The sequence below is a fragment of the Amphibalanus amphitrite genome, unplaced genomic scaffold, assembly GCF_019059575.1.
Source record: "Amphibalanus amphitrite isolate SeventyFive unplaced genomic scaffold, NRLGWU_Aamphi_draft 000020F_arrow, whole genome shotgun sequence".
In the NCBI taxonomy this organism is placed as follows: domain Eukaryota; kingdom Metazoa; phylum Arthropoda; class Thecostraca; order Balanomorpha; family Balanidae; genus Amphibalanus; species Amphibalanus amphitrite.
This window is the reverse complement of record NW_024881516.1, coordinates 379,891-393,512: the sequence shown is the minus strand read 5'-3', so window position 1 is coordinate 393,512 and position 13,622 is coordinate 379,891. Positions and strand designations below refer to the sequence as shown.

General features: G+C 54.6%; 2 protein-coding genes across 2 annotated transcripts in view; one reads left to right on the top strand and one right to left on the bottom strand.

Annotated features, from left to right (window-relative positions):
* Nucleotides 1-254: 254 nt before the first annotated feature.
* LOC122390120 (drebrin-like protein B) lies at nucleotides 255-7,497 on the top strand. The gene is made up of 10 exons (XM_043382787.1): nucleotides 255-707; nucleotides 1,100-1,268; nucleotides 2,230-2,445; nucleotides 2,750-2,914; nucleotides 3,748-3,894; nucleotides 4,149-4,313; nucleotides 4,517-4,723; nucleotides 5,038-5,188; nucleotides 5,851-6,489; nucleotides 6,951-7,497. Exons 1-10 carry the CDS (start codon nucleotides 625-627, stop codon nucleotides 7,091-7,093), a joined length of 2,085 nt encoding a protein of 694 aa, XP_043238722.1. The 5' UTR covers nucleotides 255-624; the 3' UTR covers nucleotides 7,094-7,497.
* A 180-nt stretch (nucleotides 7,498-7,677) lies between these two features.
* LOC122390098 (FYVE, RhoGEF and PH domain-containing protein 4-like) overlaps nucleotides 7,678-13,622 on the bottom strand; it is a 49,863-nt gene continuing 43,918 nt past the window's right edge. The window contains exons 7-11 of the mRNA XM_043382759.1: nucleotides 12,603-12,787; nucleotides 9,657-9,876; nucleotides 9,167-9,364; nucleotides 8,617-8,912; nucleotides 7,678-8,341 (exon numbers count right to left, since the gene is read on the bottom strand). Coding sequence (XP_043238694.1) covers nucleotides 8,275-8,341; nucleotides 8,617-8,912; nucleotides 9,167-9,364; nucleotides 9,657-9,876; nucleotides 12,603-12,787 — 966 coding nt within the window. The 3' untranslated portion in view covers nucleotides 7,678-8,274. The remainder of the gene's footprint in view (nucleotides 8,342-8,616; nucleotides 8,913-9,166; nucleotides 9,365-9,656; nucleotides 9,877-12,602; nucleotides 12,788-13,622) is intronic.

Genomic DNA, 13,622 nt, shown 5'->3' with positions numbered 1-13,622 from the left:
GTCGGCATGTTTACTGGGCGGGCATTGCCCGAAAAAACTCACGTTTTGCAAAATACGCTGTGTTGCAAACAGAAAAGATATGTTCTCAAAATATGTCAATAGAAATATTTTGAAGAATCTTGAATAAAAACATAGGCTTCTCTAAGGCTGTACATAGAAACCTACTCATATAGGTAATCGTCGTGCTGGGGGGGGGGGTGGGCAATGAAGTTTTCTCGTAATTCGAAGCATAATATCAGTGTTTGTGAACATCCGTGAACATCCCATATAATTATAGGTAATGATAGGTACCACAATATTTTATTTAGTCACCGATCCGACCCTTTCCATCCTCACACAGTCAAATCCTTACGCCGGGTGCCACGTCAATGAGTGAAATATTTTTGACTTATTTATATGTCTGTAGTTTAGGCGATGCCGGTGAAATAATTTGAGCTACCTTGACAAGCTTGCCGTTTGTGAATTGTGATTATGGCGCGGTTGTTTGTGTTGGAGGGATAAATTCATGTTTTTTGAATTATTGTATTTTTGTTTCATTGTTAAGTGCTGAGTATAAAGCTAACATGTGAAAGACTGAATTTATCTGGTCTTAATTCTTTTCTGTCACAACCCAATTATCAAACAATGGCTGTTGATTTGAAGACTAATGAAACCAAGCTCCTCGCCGCGTGGAAAGATGTCACTGACGATAAAAGTGAAACAGACTGGTAAATGTATTTTTTGTTTACTGTGTTTGCATTTTTGTACTTCTCAAACATTCACTGTCATCGCGGTATTCAAGCTGATGTATAAATTAGTCATTTAGTTTGAGCAGCTAACATTTTTACCTTGTTCCCTAAATCGGACACCGGTGAAAACAGGGAGCCGAAGGGCATATTAGTCACGTGACATTTGGAACTTTTCCCCCTTTGTCGGCCTTCTACATGCTAAACGTCACGTGTGAATTTCACGAACCTTGATCAAATAGCCCCAGGCGCCCTGTTTTCACTGTTGTCCCCTAAATCCATTTTGTGGTAGTGGCATAATTGTGACAGGATAATGAGCATGTGACATCTGAATTTTAACCATGTTCACATTTTACAGCTATTTTTATTCACAGGGCATTATATGGCTATGATGGGAACACCAACACTTTGAAGGTGGTTTCATCTGGAGATGGTGGGCTCACAGAATTGAGTGAAGACCTGAACAGCAACAAAATAATGTATGCTTTCTGCAGACTGCTTGATCCGAAGACTAGCCTACCAAAATATGTGCTGATCAACTGGGTAGGTTGAAGATATTTACTTTTTATGTTTGTTATGAAGACAAAAAGTTAAAACACTTCATTTTTATCATAGACAAATTATGCACTTGTAACTGCAATTAGTAACAAATATACTACTAGTATATGCATTATGCATACCAAAAAGATTATTTGAGCAATATACAAGCCTTTAGCTCCCTCTTAGAACTGCAGGAATTCACAAAATAAAAACATGAGACACAGTACACATGAAGTACCCAATTCTTGACCCAATTACCAGAGATCAATTACCAGAGTACCTAAGTGATTGTATAAAGCTAATTGTGTGGACAACTTTCTAGGTTGATATTTGCTTTGTGGAAATATGGTATGGTTTTTATTCAATTTTAAGCCCAGGTAGCAAACAGATTTTCAACTGTGTGCCATTATAAATATTATATTGATGCTTTGTAGTGTAGGTATCTGACTAGGAAGGTAGTAGTACTGGTAGTATTGACAGTAGGTAGTGCTAGTATTGATGCCCTTTATTTTATATTTGTGGTCCACTCTGCCTCAACAGATTGAGATGTCCAACTTATTACCAATTCGATCTACAAATAAAATAAAGCAGTCAGCACGGTGACACAGTCGAGCAGATTGGTAATTCCAAAACAAATTTTTGTCGGCATCCGGACAAATCCTCTTATGGCATTTCTTCGTAGTGCATTCATTCGTCCGCAAATCTTCGCCGGCGCATTTATTCGTGTCGCATTACTTCGTGAACGCAAATAGTCGTAGCGCGTTTCTTTGTAACCTCATTTCTTCGTCGGCGTATTTCTTCGTCTCAGATAGACAAATATTGCAGTTATGAATAAATGTAGTGCACGGTGGGGGTGGGTGGGGGCGAATAAATGGGAATGGGGCTTGGCCTGGTATTGCACACAGCCCTCTGTTCCTATAGGCCATCGATAACTGATCCCCTGTATTGCCGGGCCATCCCACAGCAAGGCGAGGGCGCTCCGATGAGCCGGAAGGGCTCGTGCACGAACCACATGCGGGACGTGGCGGCGCTGCTGCACGGCCACCACCTGACGGTGCACGCGCGAGACGAGGACGAGGTCGACGAGCAGGCCATCCTGGAGAAACTGGTGCGCGCCGGCTCGTCGGCCTACAACTTCAAGCAGCGCTCCACAGAGACCAGCCCCCAGAGCAAGCCGGTGGTGAGTGCTGATGCTGAGGGGGGATGCTGCACTTATCTGGGCTTTGACCCAGGGGCGATCATTTCTTCTGTGGTCAACTTGGGAGGTTTTCGTAGGAACTGAAGTGGAGTAAAGCTTGAAATCAACCAGTACCCAATTTATATAGCTTCCTATGAAATAATATATTAGGGATTGAAACTGGGTAGGTTTTTTGTCATTTGTTGGTCTTAGTGAATTACATTTAAGCTATTAAAACGTCATTTTGCTAAGTGTTGAACCAGCGCGTCTTTCGTTACTATCAAGTGACGTGTTTTTTTTGTGGCAGGGCACCAACTACCACCGCATCGTTCCGACGGCGGAGATCAACCTGTCTGAGCGGGACAAGTTCTGGGAGCGTCAGGAGCAGGAGGAGAAACAGCGCCAGCAGGAGGAGCTCACACGGGTCGCCGAGGAGAAGGCGCGACTCGAGACAGAGAGGAACAGAAGAGAGGTGAGGGGAGGGGAGCGGAGAGGTTCTGGGGCGGATGAGCGAGGGAAGGGGGGGATGATGAAGGATGGGGATAGGCGAGGGAGGAGAAAAGATGCAGAAAGTGGTGGCAGAAAGATAAGGAATGGGGGAAGGACTGACGTGAGCTGTGAGGATGAAATGGTAGATGGTAGGCTAAATAAAGGTGTGCAGGATTGAAAGCCTGAAAACTGGAGAGATTAGAATAAATGCGTAGACAGTAAGTTACAGAAAAGGCAAGTGTAAGTGCACAAAAAGTTAAGTGTGGTATTACAAAGTTCGTGCATTTTTTATAGATAAACTGTGCCACGCATAGAAATAGTGCTTTTGTACCCGGCCCAACTCTTAACATCAGGCATGAAATAATGAATGGGCTGTCATGTGCCACCTTTTTGCAGTTTGACTTGAAGTGTTTCGTTACTATTCATATCATGGTTGATGACGATCTGAGGGCTTGTCGATGGTGCAATGTATTTGACGTCGACATTCCACAGTGACTGATTCTGAACACTGAAGCGTGCATTACTTTCTTATCTCGTCATACAGTGTGTGCCGGAACTGTGATAGCGGCATCGCTATCTTTATTACACACGGCATGTTTCTGAGGTCGTTTGTTGCCGCTGCGCGCTGCCTTTTTCACTGTGTATCTCACGCCATGTCGCTCTGATAGGAACCTGTTTCCGCAGGCTCTGATAGGGATCCGTTTCCGCGCTGATAATGGCCTGTTTCCGCCCCGGTAGGGTCCTGTTTCCGTCCCGATAGGGACCTGTTTCCGTCATGATAGGAACCTGTTTCTGACGCGGCGAGTTCTTACGCAGCTGGCCGACGCCAAAAGTCGAGCCAACCAGGAGCGGGAGCGGTCCAGGAACATCGCGGAGGTCCGGCAGGCTGAGCAGAAGGCGGAGCGGGCGGCGCCCAAACCGGCCGCCGCTTCCGCCGCCAGGAGCGCCGACAGCGCTCCAGTGGTACGTACGCTGACGCGACCGAGGGGCGGTGTGTGTGGGGGGAGCGGGAAGGGGAGGAGGAACGAGGGCAGCAGGAACCGGTCGTAGTAATTGTGTTGAAGGGGGACTAATTGACCAAATCATCATCGATAGTATTCATCAAAGCAATGTTCACTGATCTTTTGTCGGCTTTATGTATTGTTCCTATTACGATTGGGGCAATAATCTTGCTGAGTGTTTATGGGCTGACGCTGACCGGTTTCTGGTCGTGGCAGGGCACCAACTACCACCGCATCGTTCCGACGGCGGAGATCAACCTGTCTGAGCGGGACAAGTTCTGGGAGCGTCAGGAGCAGGAGGAGAAACAGCGCCAGCAGGAGGAGCTCACACGGGTCGCCGAGGAGAAGGCGCGACTCGAGACAGAGAGGAACAGGAGAGAGGTGAGGAAAGAAGAGAGATGGAAAAAGGGACGAGAATTGAGGCGAGTAAGGACGGAGGGCCATAATAGCATTGTTTGAAGGGTAAGGGAGACACAAAACATATTCTGGCTAAGCGCCACTGACCGTAGTAGTCTGCGTGCCATTTGAACTCTGACAGATCACGTCCCTGCCGCCGCTCATTCCCGGTCGTCGCCGCCGCGCAGGTGGAGGCGGCCAAGCTGCGAGAGCGACACGAGCTGGAGCGCAGCCGCACTATTAACGAGGCGCGCCAGGCCGAGCGCAAGGCCGATCGGGTGCTCTCCCAGGACGGCGAGCAGACGGCGCGCTGGCAGCAGAGTCTGGCTGAGGACCAGCGTGCTGAGGAGGAGCGGCGCCACCGCGCCGACCGGCTGCGGGCCGAGCGGAAACAGGTGCGGCACAGAGAGTCTCAGAGGGGTCTGAGGGGTCCTAGTGATAGTAGTTAGGATAGGGGCTTCGCCACCGCGCCGACCGGCTGCGGGCCGAGCGGAAACAGGTGCGGCACACTAGGGTCCCAGTCCAGGAGGAGGAATAGTTAGATAATGCAGCTGTAATAGTTCCTTGCATAATAGGTTAGGGCTGGACAGGTGGCTCTTATACATACCGTTAGCCCTGTTCGTGAGTTGGTCCGGCTGTCGTCCCGGGTGCAGCGTGGAGCACCCCGGGTACCGCCGTGGCCGACGTCCCTTCCGTCTGTTGCCCTCAGGAGGCGGAGAAGCTGATCGGCCACCGGACCGGCGAGGCGCGCGCCGTGTTCGCGCGCGGTACCGCCTCTGGCCAGCTCAGCTCGGGCCCCGCCAGCCCGGTGGGCCGGCCGGGCGGCGTGGCGAGACGCTGGCCGCCGGCAGCTGCACAACGTGAGTCAGCGCCCCAGCTGCCACGCGCCGCCACGCCGTGGCCGCTGCGCTGCGGCTGGGCGGAGGATCTAACTGCCGTGCTTTCGCTCTGATATATTTTTTCTTTCACGTGCTTTTTTGTTTTTTGGCGTAACAAAATATAATTATTAAGTGCAATTATAAAATACGCTTATATAAGCTTTGATTCTACTCGACAGATTGAAGCACTCGCTCTCTCCCATTCAAAAGAAGCCATGTTTTGATTTTATTACTTCGCCGTGTCAGACTTTAAACATTTTCTTAGGCAACTCATTTTCGTCTAACTCGCTCAGTGTTCCTCGGTTCGAGTTGGCACTCCTCCACTGCCAAATAAACAATATCCTGTCGAACCGTTGCCAGTTTTCCAATGCACAGCCGCTGCAGTCATGCTCTGAGAATGCCGGCTATTGTTTGTTTTCGTGGAATGTCGCGGGCGCTGTCGTGACTCAACCCGTTCGATGGATGTTTATTTGCGGCTCCTGTCGTGCTGAGCGGAGGCGAAGCTTGCTTTCCCTTCCCAGTCGAGCGTCCAGCGATAACATTGGTGTTGGCCGGTCTGGGGTCTGTCGAATGAATGGTGAGTGGGAGGGTTACCCCGGCCACCGCGTCTCACCTGTGTCCCCCGGGGTCGGCTCTGTCGGCAGATTCCACGGGTCAGCAGGAGCCGGCGGCGGCGGCCCGACCGGCGGGGCGGCTGAACGGATCGGCAGTGCCCGCAGGCGGCGCTCCGAACGGCCACAGAGACCCCGCTCCAGCCGCCCGGGAATCGGCCCCGGCGCCGACACCGGCTGCCGCTCCCAAGGAGCCGGCTCCCACGGCCACCTTCACCCAGCGGGAGCCGTCGCCCCCTCCGGTTCCTGCCCACGCACCTAAGGAGCCATCCCCGTCCCCCGGCCCGGTCAGCGCACAGCGGGAGCCGTCCCCTCCCCCCGTACCGGCTCACGCACAGGAGCCAGCCCCGGCGCCGGAGCCGGCCTCTGCCAGACAGCCGGAGCCGGCTCCCGCGGCGGCCTACAGTCAGCCGGAGCCGGCTCCCGCGGCGGCCTACACCCAGCCGGAGCCGGCTGCCGCCCCGGCGGCGGCCTACACAGCTCCGGAGCCGGCTGCCGCTGCAGCGTACACCCAGCCGGAGCCGGAGCCGGAGCGGGGCCACGCGGACGGCGCCGGCCCGGCGGTGATCACTGGCGAGGTGCAGATCACCACGGTGACCGGCGAGCTGGCCTCGGTCTCGATCGCGCCCGAGCACGGCCTGTGCGCCCAGGCGCTTTACGACTACCAGGCCGGTGAGTGCTGCGCCCCCAGTGCCACTTCGGGAGGGAGAACCGCGGGCTGCATCCGGGGGATGTGATCCGAGTGGTGCGGCCTAGGGGAGCGAGGCTAGTGGTCCGTCCGTTGGGACTATCGTCGTCTTGTCAGACTCTTGGTTTCAGATAGACACATCTGAGTCTCAACTTAAATTCAAGTTCTTTTGTAACTCACCGCTGGGTACCACTTTGCAGCAGCAGCTAGGGTTGGAAGACTTTTACTAACGTTGTCATTGCTGGCATTGGTTATGGCTCATCGCAATTACTTTAGTTGTCATTCACACTTTGTGCCGAATCTGAATGCCCGCGTCATCACCAGTTCTGACTGAGCGATGCTTGCTACGGAGGTCGAGTTTCTCGAGTTTATGCTGTGTAGCGCTGTGTTTGCCTGGCGTTCTGTGAAGTCTGTCGCTGAACCTGACCGCCAGTCTGCCCGGCAGTGGACGACACGGAGATCACGTTCGATCCGGGAGACATCATCACAAACATCGAGCAGATCGACGAGGGCTGGTGGCAGGGCGTGTCGCCGGCCGGCCAGTTCGGCCTCTTCCCGGCCAACTACGTGCAGCTCATCAACGCCTGACAGACCAGCAGCTGAGTGCCGACTGGGCGCGCCGCCGCTGCTCGCAACTCTCGACCTTAGCGCGTGCCACGTGCGCGGTACTTACGGGCCACTTCAGTACCCGCAATAGCTCTCCTAGTTTACTCGCGCGCTTGCGCACTAACCGTTACTGCTGAATCATGTGATAGAGTTTATATGTGTTTTCGGAAGCGCGCCGCGTTTCGGCTCCCCCTGCGCGCGCGAACGCCAAGCGTTCGGGGCGTCTCACCGCCTGCTGGGTGGCATGTGGATGTGGTGTTACGGGCGCCTCCGCGAGCTTGCCGCTGCATATCTGTCGTTTACGAAAAGCTTCCAGTTGTAAGTTTCCACATATTGTGAGCTGTTTCACCTATAACTCGTTGGAATAGAATGGCTGTTTCTTATAATGACCTGTTGATGGGGATAAAGTAAAAGAAACCATCAAATAAGCTAAGCGCACGCACCAGTGTTGTTCAAAGAGATACTGGCCCCATGATACTGCAGGTCGGCTTTGCAAAACCTGCTGGAATGCCTCGAAAAGTTGCAGCGCCAGCACAGAGTTGATGTTTTGTGTGTACACAACACCATCCAGCACGGCATCGGGCCAGGGCCTTCTTGTATTGGGTCTGTCGTGTACGACACCGCGCTAACAACTACTTGAAAGTCATCTCACGCCATCCGCGCCACACGGCGCCGGACCTAAAACATGTTTGTCACTTCTCACAACGCAATACACTCTTACCGAAAATCACAGAATAGCGTGTCAAACGCGACAGGGGAGCTGGCGGCAGCTGCCTCAGTGCTAGGCGGCGTCCGTCGTCATTCCGATCCCTGCACTTTCTGGGCGCACACCGGACCATACACTCGCCAGTCTTCAGAACAAACCAAAACGTCACAAGGGCCGCAGCCCCCAGTGTCACACTGCGCAGATCTCACACCATTTGTAACACAACACCGTAACGTAGACGTGCCTTCCTGAACGCGGGCCGACGCCTCCAGCCACAAACCCATTTCGCCTCCACAGAGTGAGGGGCGCGGCTCACTCGAATAACAGCAGCGGTCCGTCTCAGAGTCCTGGTGACCTGACCGGAGGTTACACATCACTGTCACGTGACCGCGGGTCACCGCTGCGCGCAGGCCGGCTGGGCCGGGAGGGAGGACGGCGGGCCCTCGGGAGCCGCGGGTCAGACTTCCGAGGGCGTCCGGGGCAGCGCCTCGGCGCGGGAGGCCTTCTGGAGCGCCGCCACCCACCTGCGGGAGGGGGAGGGGGATCAGTGAGCGGCCCGCCAGTGTGTGTGTGTGGTCCAAAAAGGCTGCCACTGCACTGCGATGAATAGACCAATGAATGAATGCTCTAATTCACCTTCAATATATGTCAAAATATCTCAAGTCAAGCAATTAATGAATGCCAACCAATGAAAGCCCTATGAACGGATAACGAAATGAATTTTCTGCAATGGCTTTAATAGTTGAGCTGACCGCCCCAGCCAGCTGTGTGACGGCTCGGCTGGGCAGTGGGCACCCACCTGGCCACGTCCTCCTTGCTCTCGCCGAGGAATACGTAGCTCTTGCGTGCGTGGCTGAGCTTGAAGGTGCGCTCGCGGTCCTTGTCGACCACGGCCTGTTCGGGTTTGCCGCCGGCGCCGCTCCAGGTGACGCAGAAGCCCGGCACCGGGGTGGCCGTCAGCGCCCGGTCCGACTCGCCGCTCGGGTACGAGTAGAGCACGAAGTCGGCGCGCAGGCAGAACCAGCGCCGCCACCAGGCCTTGCGGCCGCGCAGCAGCAGGAAGCCGCTCAGCAGGCTGTCGGCGCTGGCCGGCACCTGGGAGCGCGGGACGGCGCCGAGTCAGACGGGTCCGAGATGGCGGGACTGGGAGAGATGGTGTTGTGATGCACCGAGTCGAGAACAGTAGTGAATATCGTCATATTTGATTGGAATGAACACACTGTGAAGAGGCCTGGTTCGTTATCAACGGCCACAAGTTTAACAGTATCAGGCCGGCTTACAATCCATTGCTACCACATCGAGAGAACTCCTATTGCAATAACAGCCCAGAGTCGCAGCGCACCACTCACGTCGAGCACGCCCTTTCCGCGGGTGTAGGTGACGTCGAGCACACTGGCGCGCCGGTCGGCCACCTTGGGCGAGGCAGTGCCGCCGTCGCCGGACGCACGCTCCGTCAGGATGCCGTGGCACCGGTTACAGACGCGCGCCGGCTTGTTCTGTTCGCACGCCAGCGGCACTTTGTTGGGCGAGCACTTGCTGCAGACCACCTGTTGGAGAGGTCAGAGGGTTCAGTGGAGTGGTCAGGGAAACGGCCACGGACTGTGGTGGTAGGTGGCGCTGGTAGGCAATGTCAGACCGCGAGTCTGGTGCTGGCGTTAGGGGATAATGAATGAAGTTATGGGAGTTCGAAGCGGGTCTTCAATATATGATATGACGGCTCCGGATTATAAAGACATTTCGCCAAACAGCTAAGCCGTGATGCCCAAGCTGTGAGTTGCTAGCACACCCAGCCTCCTGAAGTGCCTAGCACCACCTCGGTTCCCCGCGTCCCGGACTCACAATGCCGCAGGCGTGGCAGCCGTGCTTGCGGCGCATCATGCCGAACTGGCTCTCGCAGTCCATGCAGCGCGAGACGCCCTCCTGACGCAGCATCACGGGCGCCTTGCGGCCCAGCTCCTCGAAGCCCTGTGGCTCGGCTTTGAGCGAGGCGCGCCGCTGATAGAAGCTGGTCACTACCGAGCAGAGCGCCTCCAGCCACTCGGCCTTCTCGTCTGCCGTCCTGCGCGAGGGAGGGGAGAGGTCAGCGCGGCGGTGACAGTGGGCAGTAGGCGGCCAGTCTGGACCGGTACCACGGCGGCTGGCCTGCTGCTGTTGCCACCGAGATGGTTAGGGTCATGTGTGACAACTGACACATTCGAGCCTGCCGCAATACGAGTCGCCTTAAATCCACCACGACTGACGCAGCATATTGATGTCACAGGAAAGACATTCACTGACAAAGCTCCCGACAGCTGAAAAATCGGGCATTTGGCTGCTGGACAGACGTCATTCGTCATCAGGGGACAGCTCGCGGGCGTGAGGCGAAGACCGATCGCTGGGTAAACACCGTTCACGACGGTTCGACACGGCTCCATCCATCGGGGAGCGATGACTCGACGGGCCGGTGCGCCCTGAGCCGCGCCCCTGCGGAGCGGCGGCCCGGCCTGGCGGCGCTCTCCGACAGGAGCTAGCCCGAGTCCCTGGGCGTGGGACGGGCGTGGGATGATGGAACGTGTGTGACGCGTGTCGCGCCCCGTCGGGTGATCAGTTATGTGGAGGGATTCTATGTCTCGTGCAGATGAATTCACGTGTTTGACAGACATCACACATGGATAGCCCAGTTCACGCACTCCGGCCAGGGAACCGTTATGGTGCGTGTCCTGTATTCATTTCACGGACGTGACCCCTTTGAATTCGGTTTCACAGTGCGTGCAGGCCTGCCAACGTGACTGAGCGCAGCGTACTCGACTCTAATAGAAACGTAAAGAACCATGCTTTGGTTCAGGTGGTAGGGGAAGTTATGGTTCCGCAATTAATGGATCACATGTGCAAGGGCCTGGAATTATTTGAAATGTTTTCGTGTCGACAATATTTTTCGAGGTTGAACCGTTCATCTGGTGATTATCTACAAACGTGCGGCTTATCCAGCTCATGAAGCCTGCTTTACGTGTTCTACAATTTCTACAATGAACAATTTCTAGCTCATGGATTTTTGTTCTGCAGAATAAAAAGGCGATAATAAGGGAGCTGACCGGCCGCGCTCGCCAGCTGGAGTCGATCAGTGGCCCGTTCCGGAGGCGGTGCCACTATCGGGGGCCGTCAGCACCTGTCCCCGCCTCTCACATCATCGGCGGCATGACGCCACAGTCCCACTGTCCCCTCATCCCCTCCCCCCCCCCCCCGCGGGTGACGACTAGCGGTTGACAGCCGGTGATAACGGGTGACAGCCGGCCACACCCTGGTTAAGGCCGCCCCACACTGGACCCCGCATGCGGGTTGCGAGTTTTTGGGTTTTGCGGTTTCTTCAAAATCAGATAATACAATCTAGGCTGAGTGACCCACACTACCATCTAACAAGCGAGTCTGCATGTTTTTTGCTTGCGAGCGAACTTGCATCGCGTTCCAAAAGTTAGTTTTGAGTCAACTTTCGAATTTCCTCGCTGCGAGGTCTGCGAGTTCTGCGAGGTTTGCGGGTTTTTCCTTGGAGTCGAATTTGGGTTCGTAGCGCTGGTATTGCGACTATATGTAAGTTTTTGAAGGTGCACCGGCTTCACTGCATTCATGAAGTTACCATAAGGGAACGGTCTAATCACTTTATGAATTAGTATTATGCCTGCAAACTCAAAACCCGCAAACTCGCAACCCGCATGCGAGTTCGAGTGTGGGGCGTTAGACGCGCGGCTACATAGGATAAAACGGGCAGCTGCTGCGGCACCTCACAGGACGGACGCCCACCGCAATGGTCACTGGTCAGGCCGGGTCAGGCTTCGAGTCAGCCGGGAACGTTTTGTTCATCCATTGTAGCGTTCCTGTGATATTCCGCCCTAGCCCACCCACTCCCTCCGTTTACGTGTCAGTGTGTGGATGGTACGGCGCGGCAGAGCTGATCGACACCAATTTCGCCCCCAGGCACACCGACAGGCGTATTGTCCATGCCAGGGGCCACTGGCGACACGCCCATTCTGTAGAACAGTGTGACTGAGAGCTGGTAAAACACGTCCCTGATGAACAGAGAGAGCGTGTAATCGGAACGGCGTTATGGGACTGGAAGTATGATAGGTACAGCAAATAACTGTCACCAGACTCTGCGTTGGCTCTCTCGGACATCATGACTGGACTGGACTCATTCCCAGCCTCTCCAGTGTGTCAGATATGTGCACATTGTGCAGCGCGGCGGCACGGTCGGCAAAAACGGACTGCGGGCGGTCCGCGGTCCGCGGTCCGTGGCGGGGAGGAGGGTGAGAGAGCGTCTGAAGGCGAGAGGAGGGTGGTGGGGAACGAGCCCGCGACGAGGGGAGAGGGTGGGAGGCCAGAGGGAGGCACGTGACCGGACTGGGAAGGAGGGGTGGACGGGGTGCTGGGGACAGGGGAGGGAGAAAAGCGAACGGAACGAGTAGACGGAGAGGGTGCCGGTGAGGACTGAGGGACTTTGTGGAACCCTCGGACATTACCGTTCAGCCTATGCTAAAACCAAGTAGTTCCGACACCGTACCTACTATCTGCCTTGACGTTACGGGCAATGAGGCATATTCACACCGCCAATGGAGAGGGTCTGGTGAACGGAGACCGCGACCACTCACTGTATGTACAGCTCGACGTTACAGGCACTGATTGGCTGGTACCAATGGAGAGGGTCTGGTGAACGGAGACCGCGACCACTCACTGTATGTACAGCTCGACGTTACAGGCACTGATTGGCTGGTACCAATGGAGAGGGTCTGGTGAACAGAGACCGCGACCACTCACTGTGTGTACAGCTCGACGTTCTTCTGGCCGCCGTGGACGTAGAAGGTGTTGCCCGTCTCCAGGTTGTCTCCCTCGAGCACCTCGAGTCCCTCGATGGCGAACTTGGCGCGCAGCCGGTACGCCGGTCCGGAGATGATGCGGTTGTTGATGAGACGCGGCGAGCAGAGCAGCAGCAGGTCCGAGAACTGGAGACACAGACAGGGCGGGGACGGGGGTGAGCTGGGGGACAACAGGGTCGGTCGGTGAGGGGAACGGTTCTGCCGAACAGCCGTATGTGGTTTCGACTAAATGTGTGAAGGGTATAAGTGCAGGCTGCAGCGCTTGGTAATCGCCATAGAATGGTGTAGTGATGCTCCGTGGTTTCACACCGGCCGCAACGGCTGTAAGAATGATGTGATGTGGTTACGAGACGTGAACCGGAAGCCATAGTTTATGCTCTATTTAGAGGCATAGCTCCATCAATTGTTATCGCAGTCTGCGGCAGCGGCAAATGGATTCAGCTTCCGTATGCCTGTTCAGCCGTGACACAGCGGCATTACTGATGCGTGGGTCATATAAGGGTATACCACCGAGGGAAAACCAGCGCGGTATGAATCAAAGTGACGTCGGAAAGCCGGAAATACGATGGGCGTTCAAAAAGTTCCGGGCTCGACCATGAAGGAACAGAGATGGACTTATTAGACCAAAAATGTTCATGTGGTTCATGTATTCAAATAACCACCGTTAACCCTATTAGTGGCAGGCTCCTGGCTACCCCTATTAGTGGCAGGGGGGGCTGTTTACGACCCCCCCTTGATATCTCGAGATCTAACGGGCCGATTTTCAAAATTCAAACGGTATTCGATTTGGCTCAACGTGATCTACATTTCTAAAAAATAAAAATTAAAAATGTCAATAGGGGGGTAGAGGGGGGTAAAAACGGGCAAATTGCAGATACATTTTAGACTGTTTATCGCGGCCAGGTTTCTGAACCAATCTTAACGCAACTTTTGCCGATCGATAGAGAATGAACCAGGAATT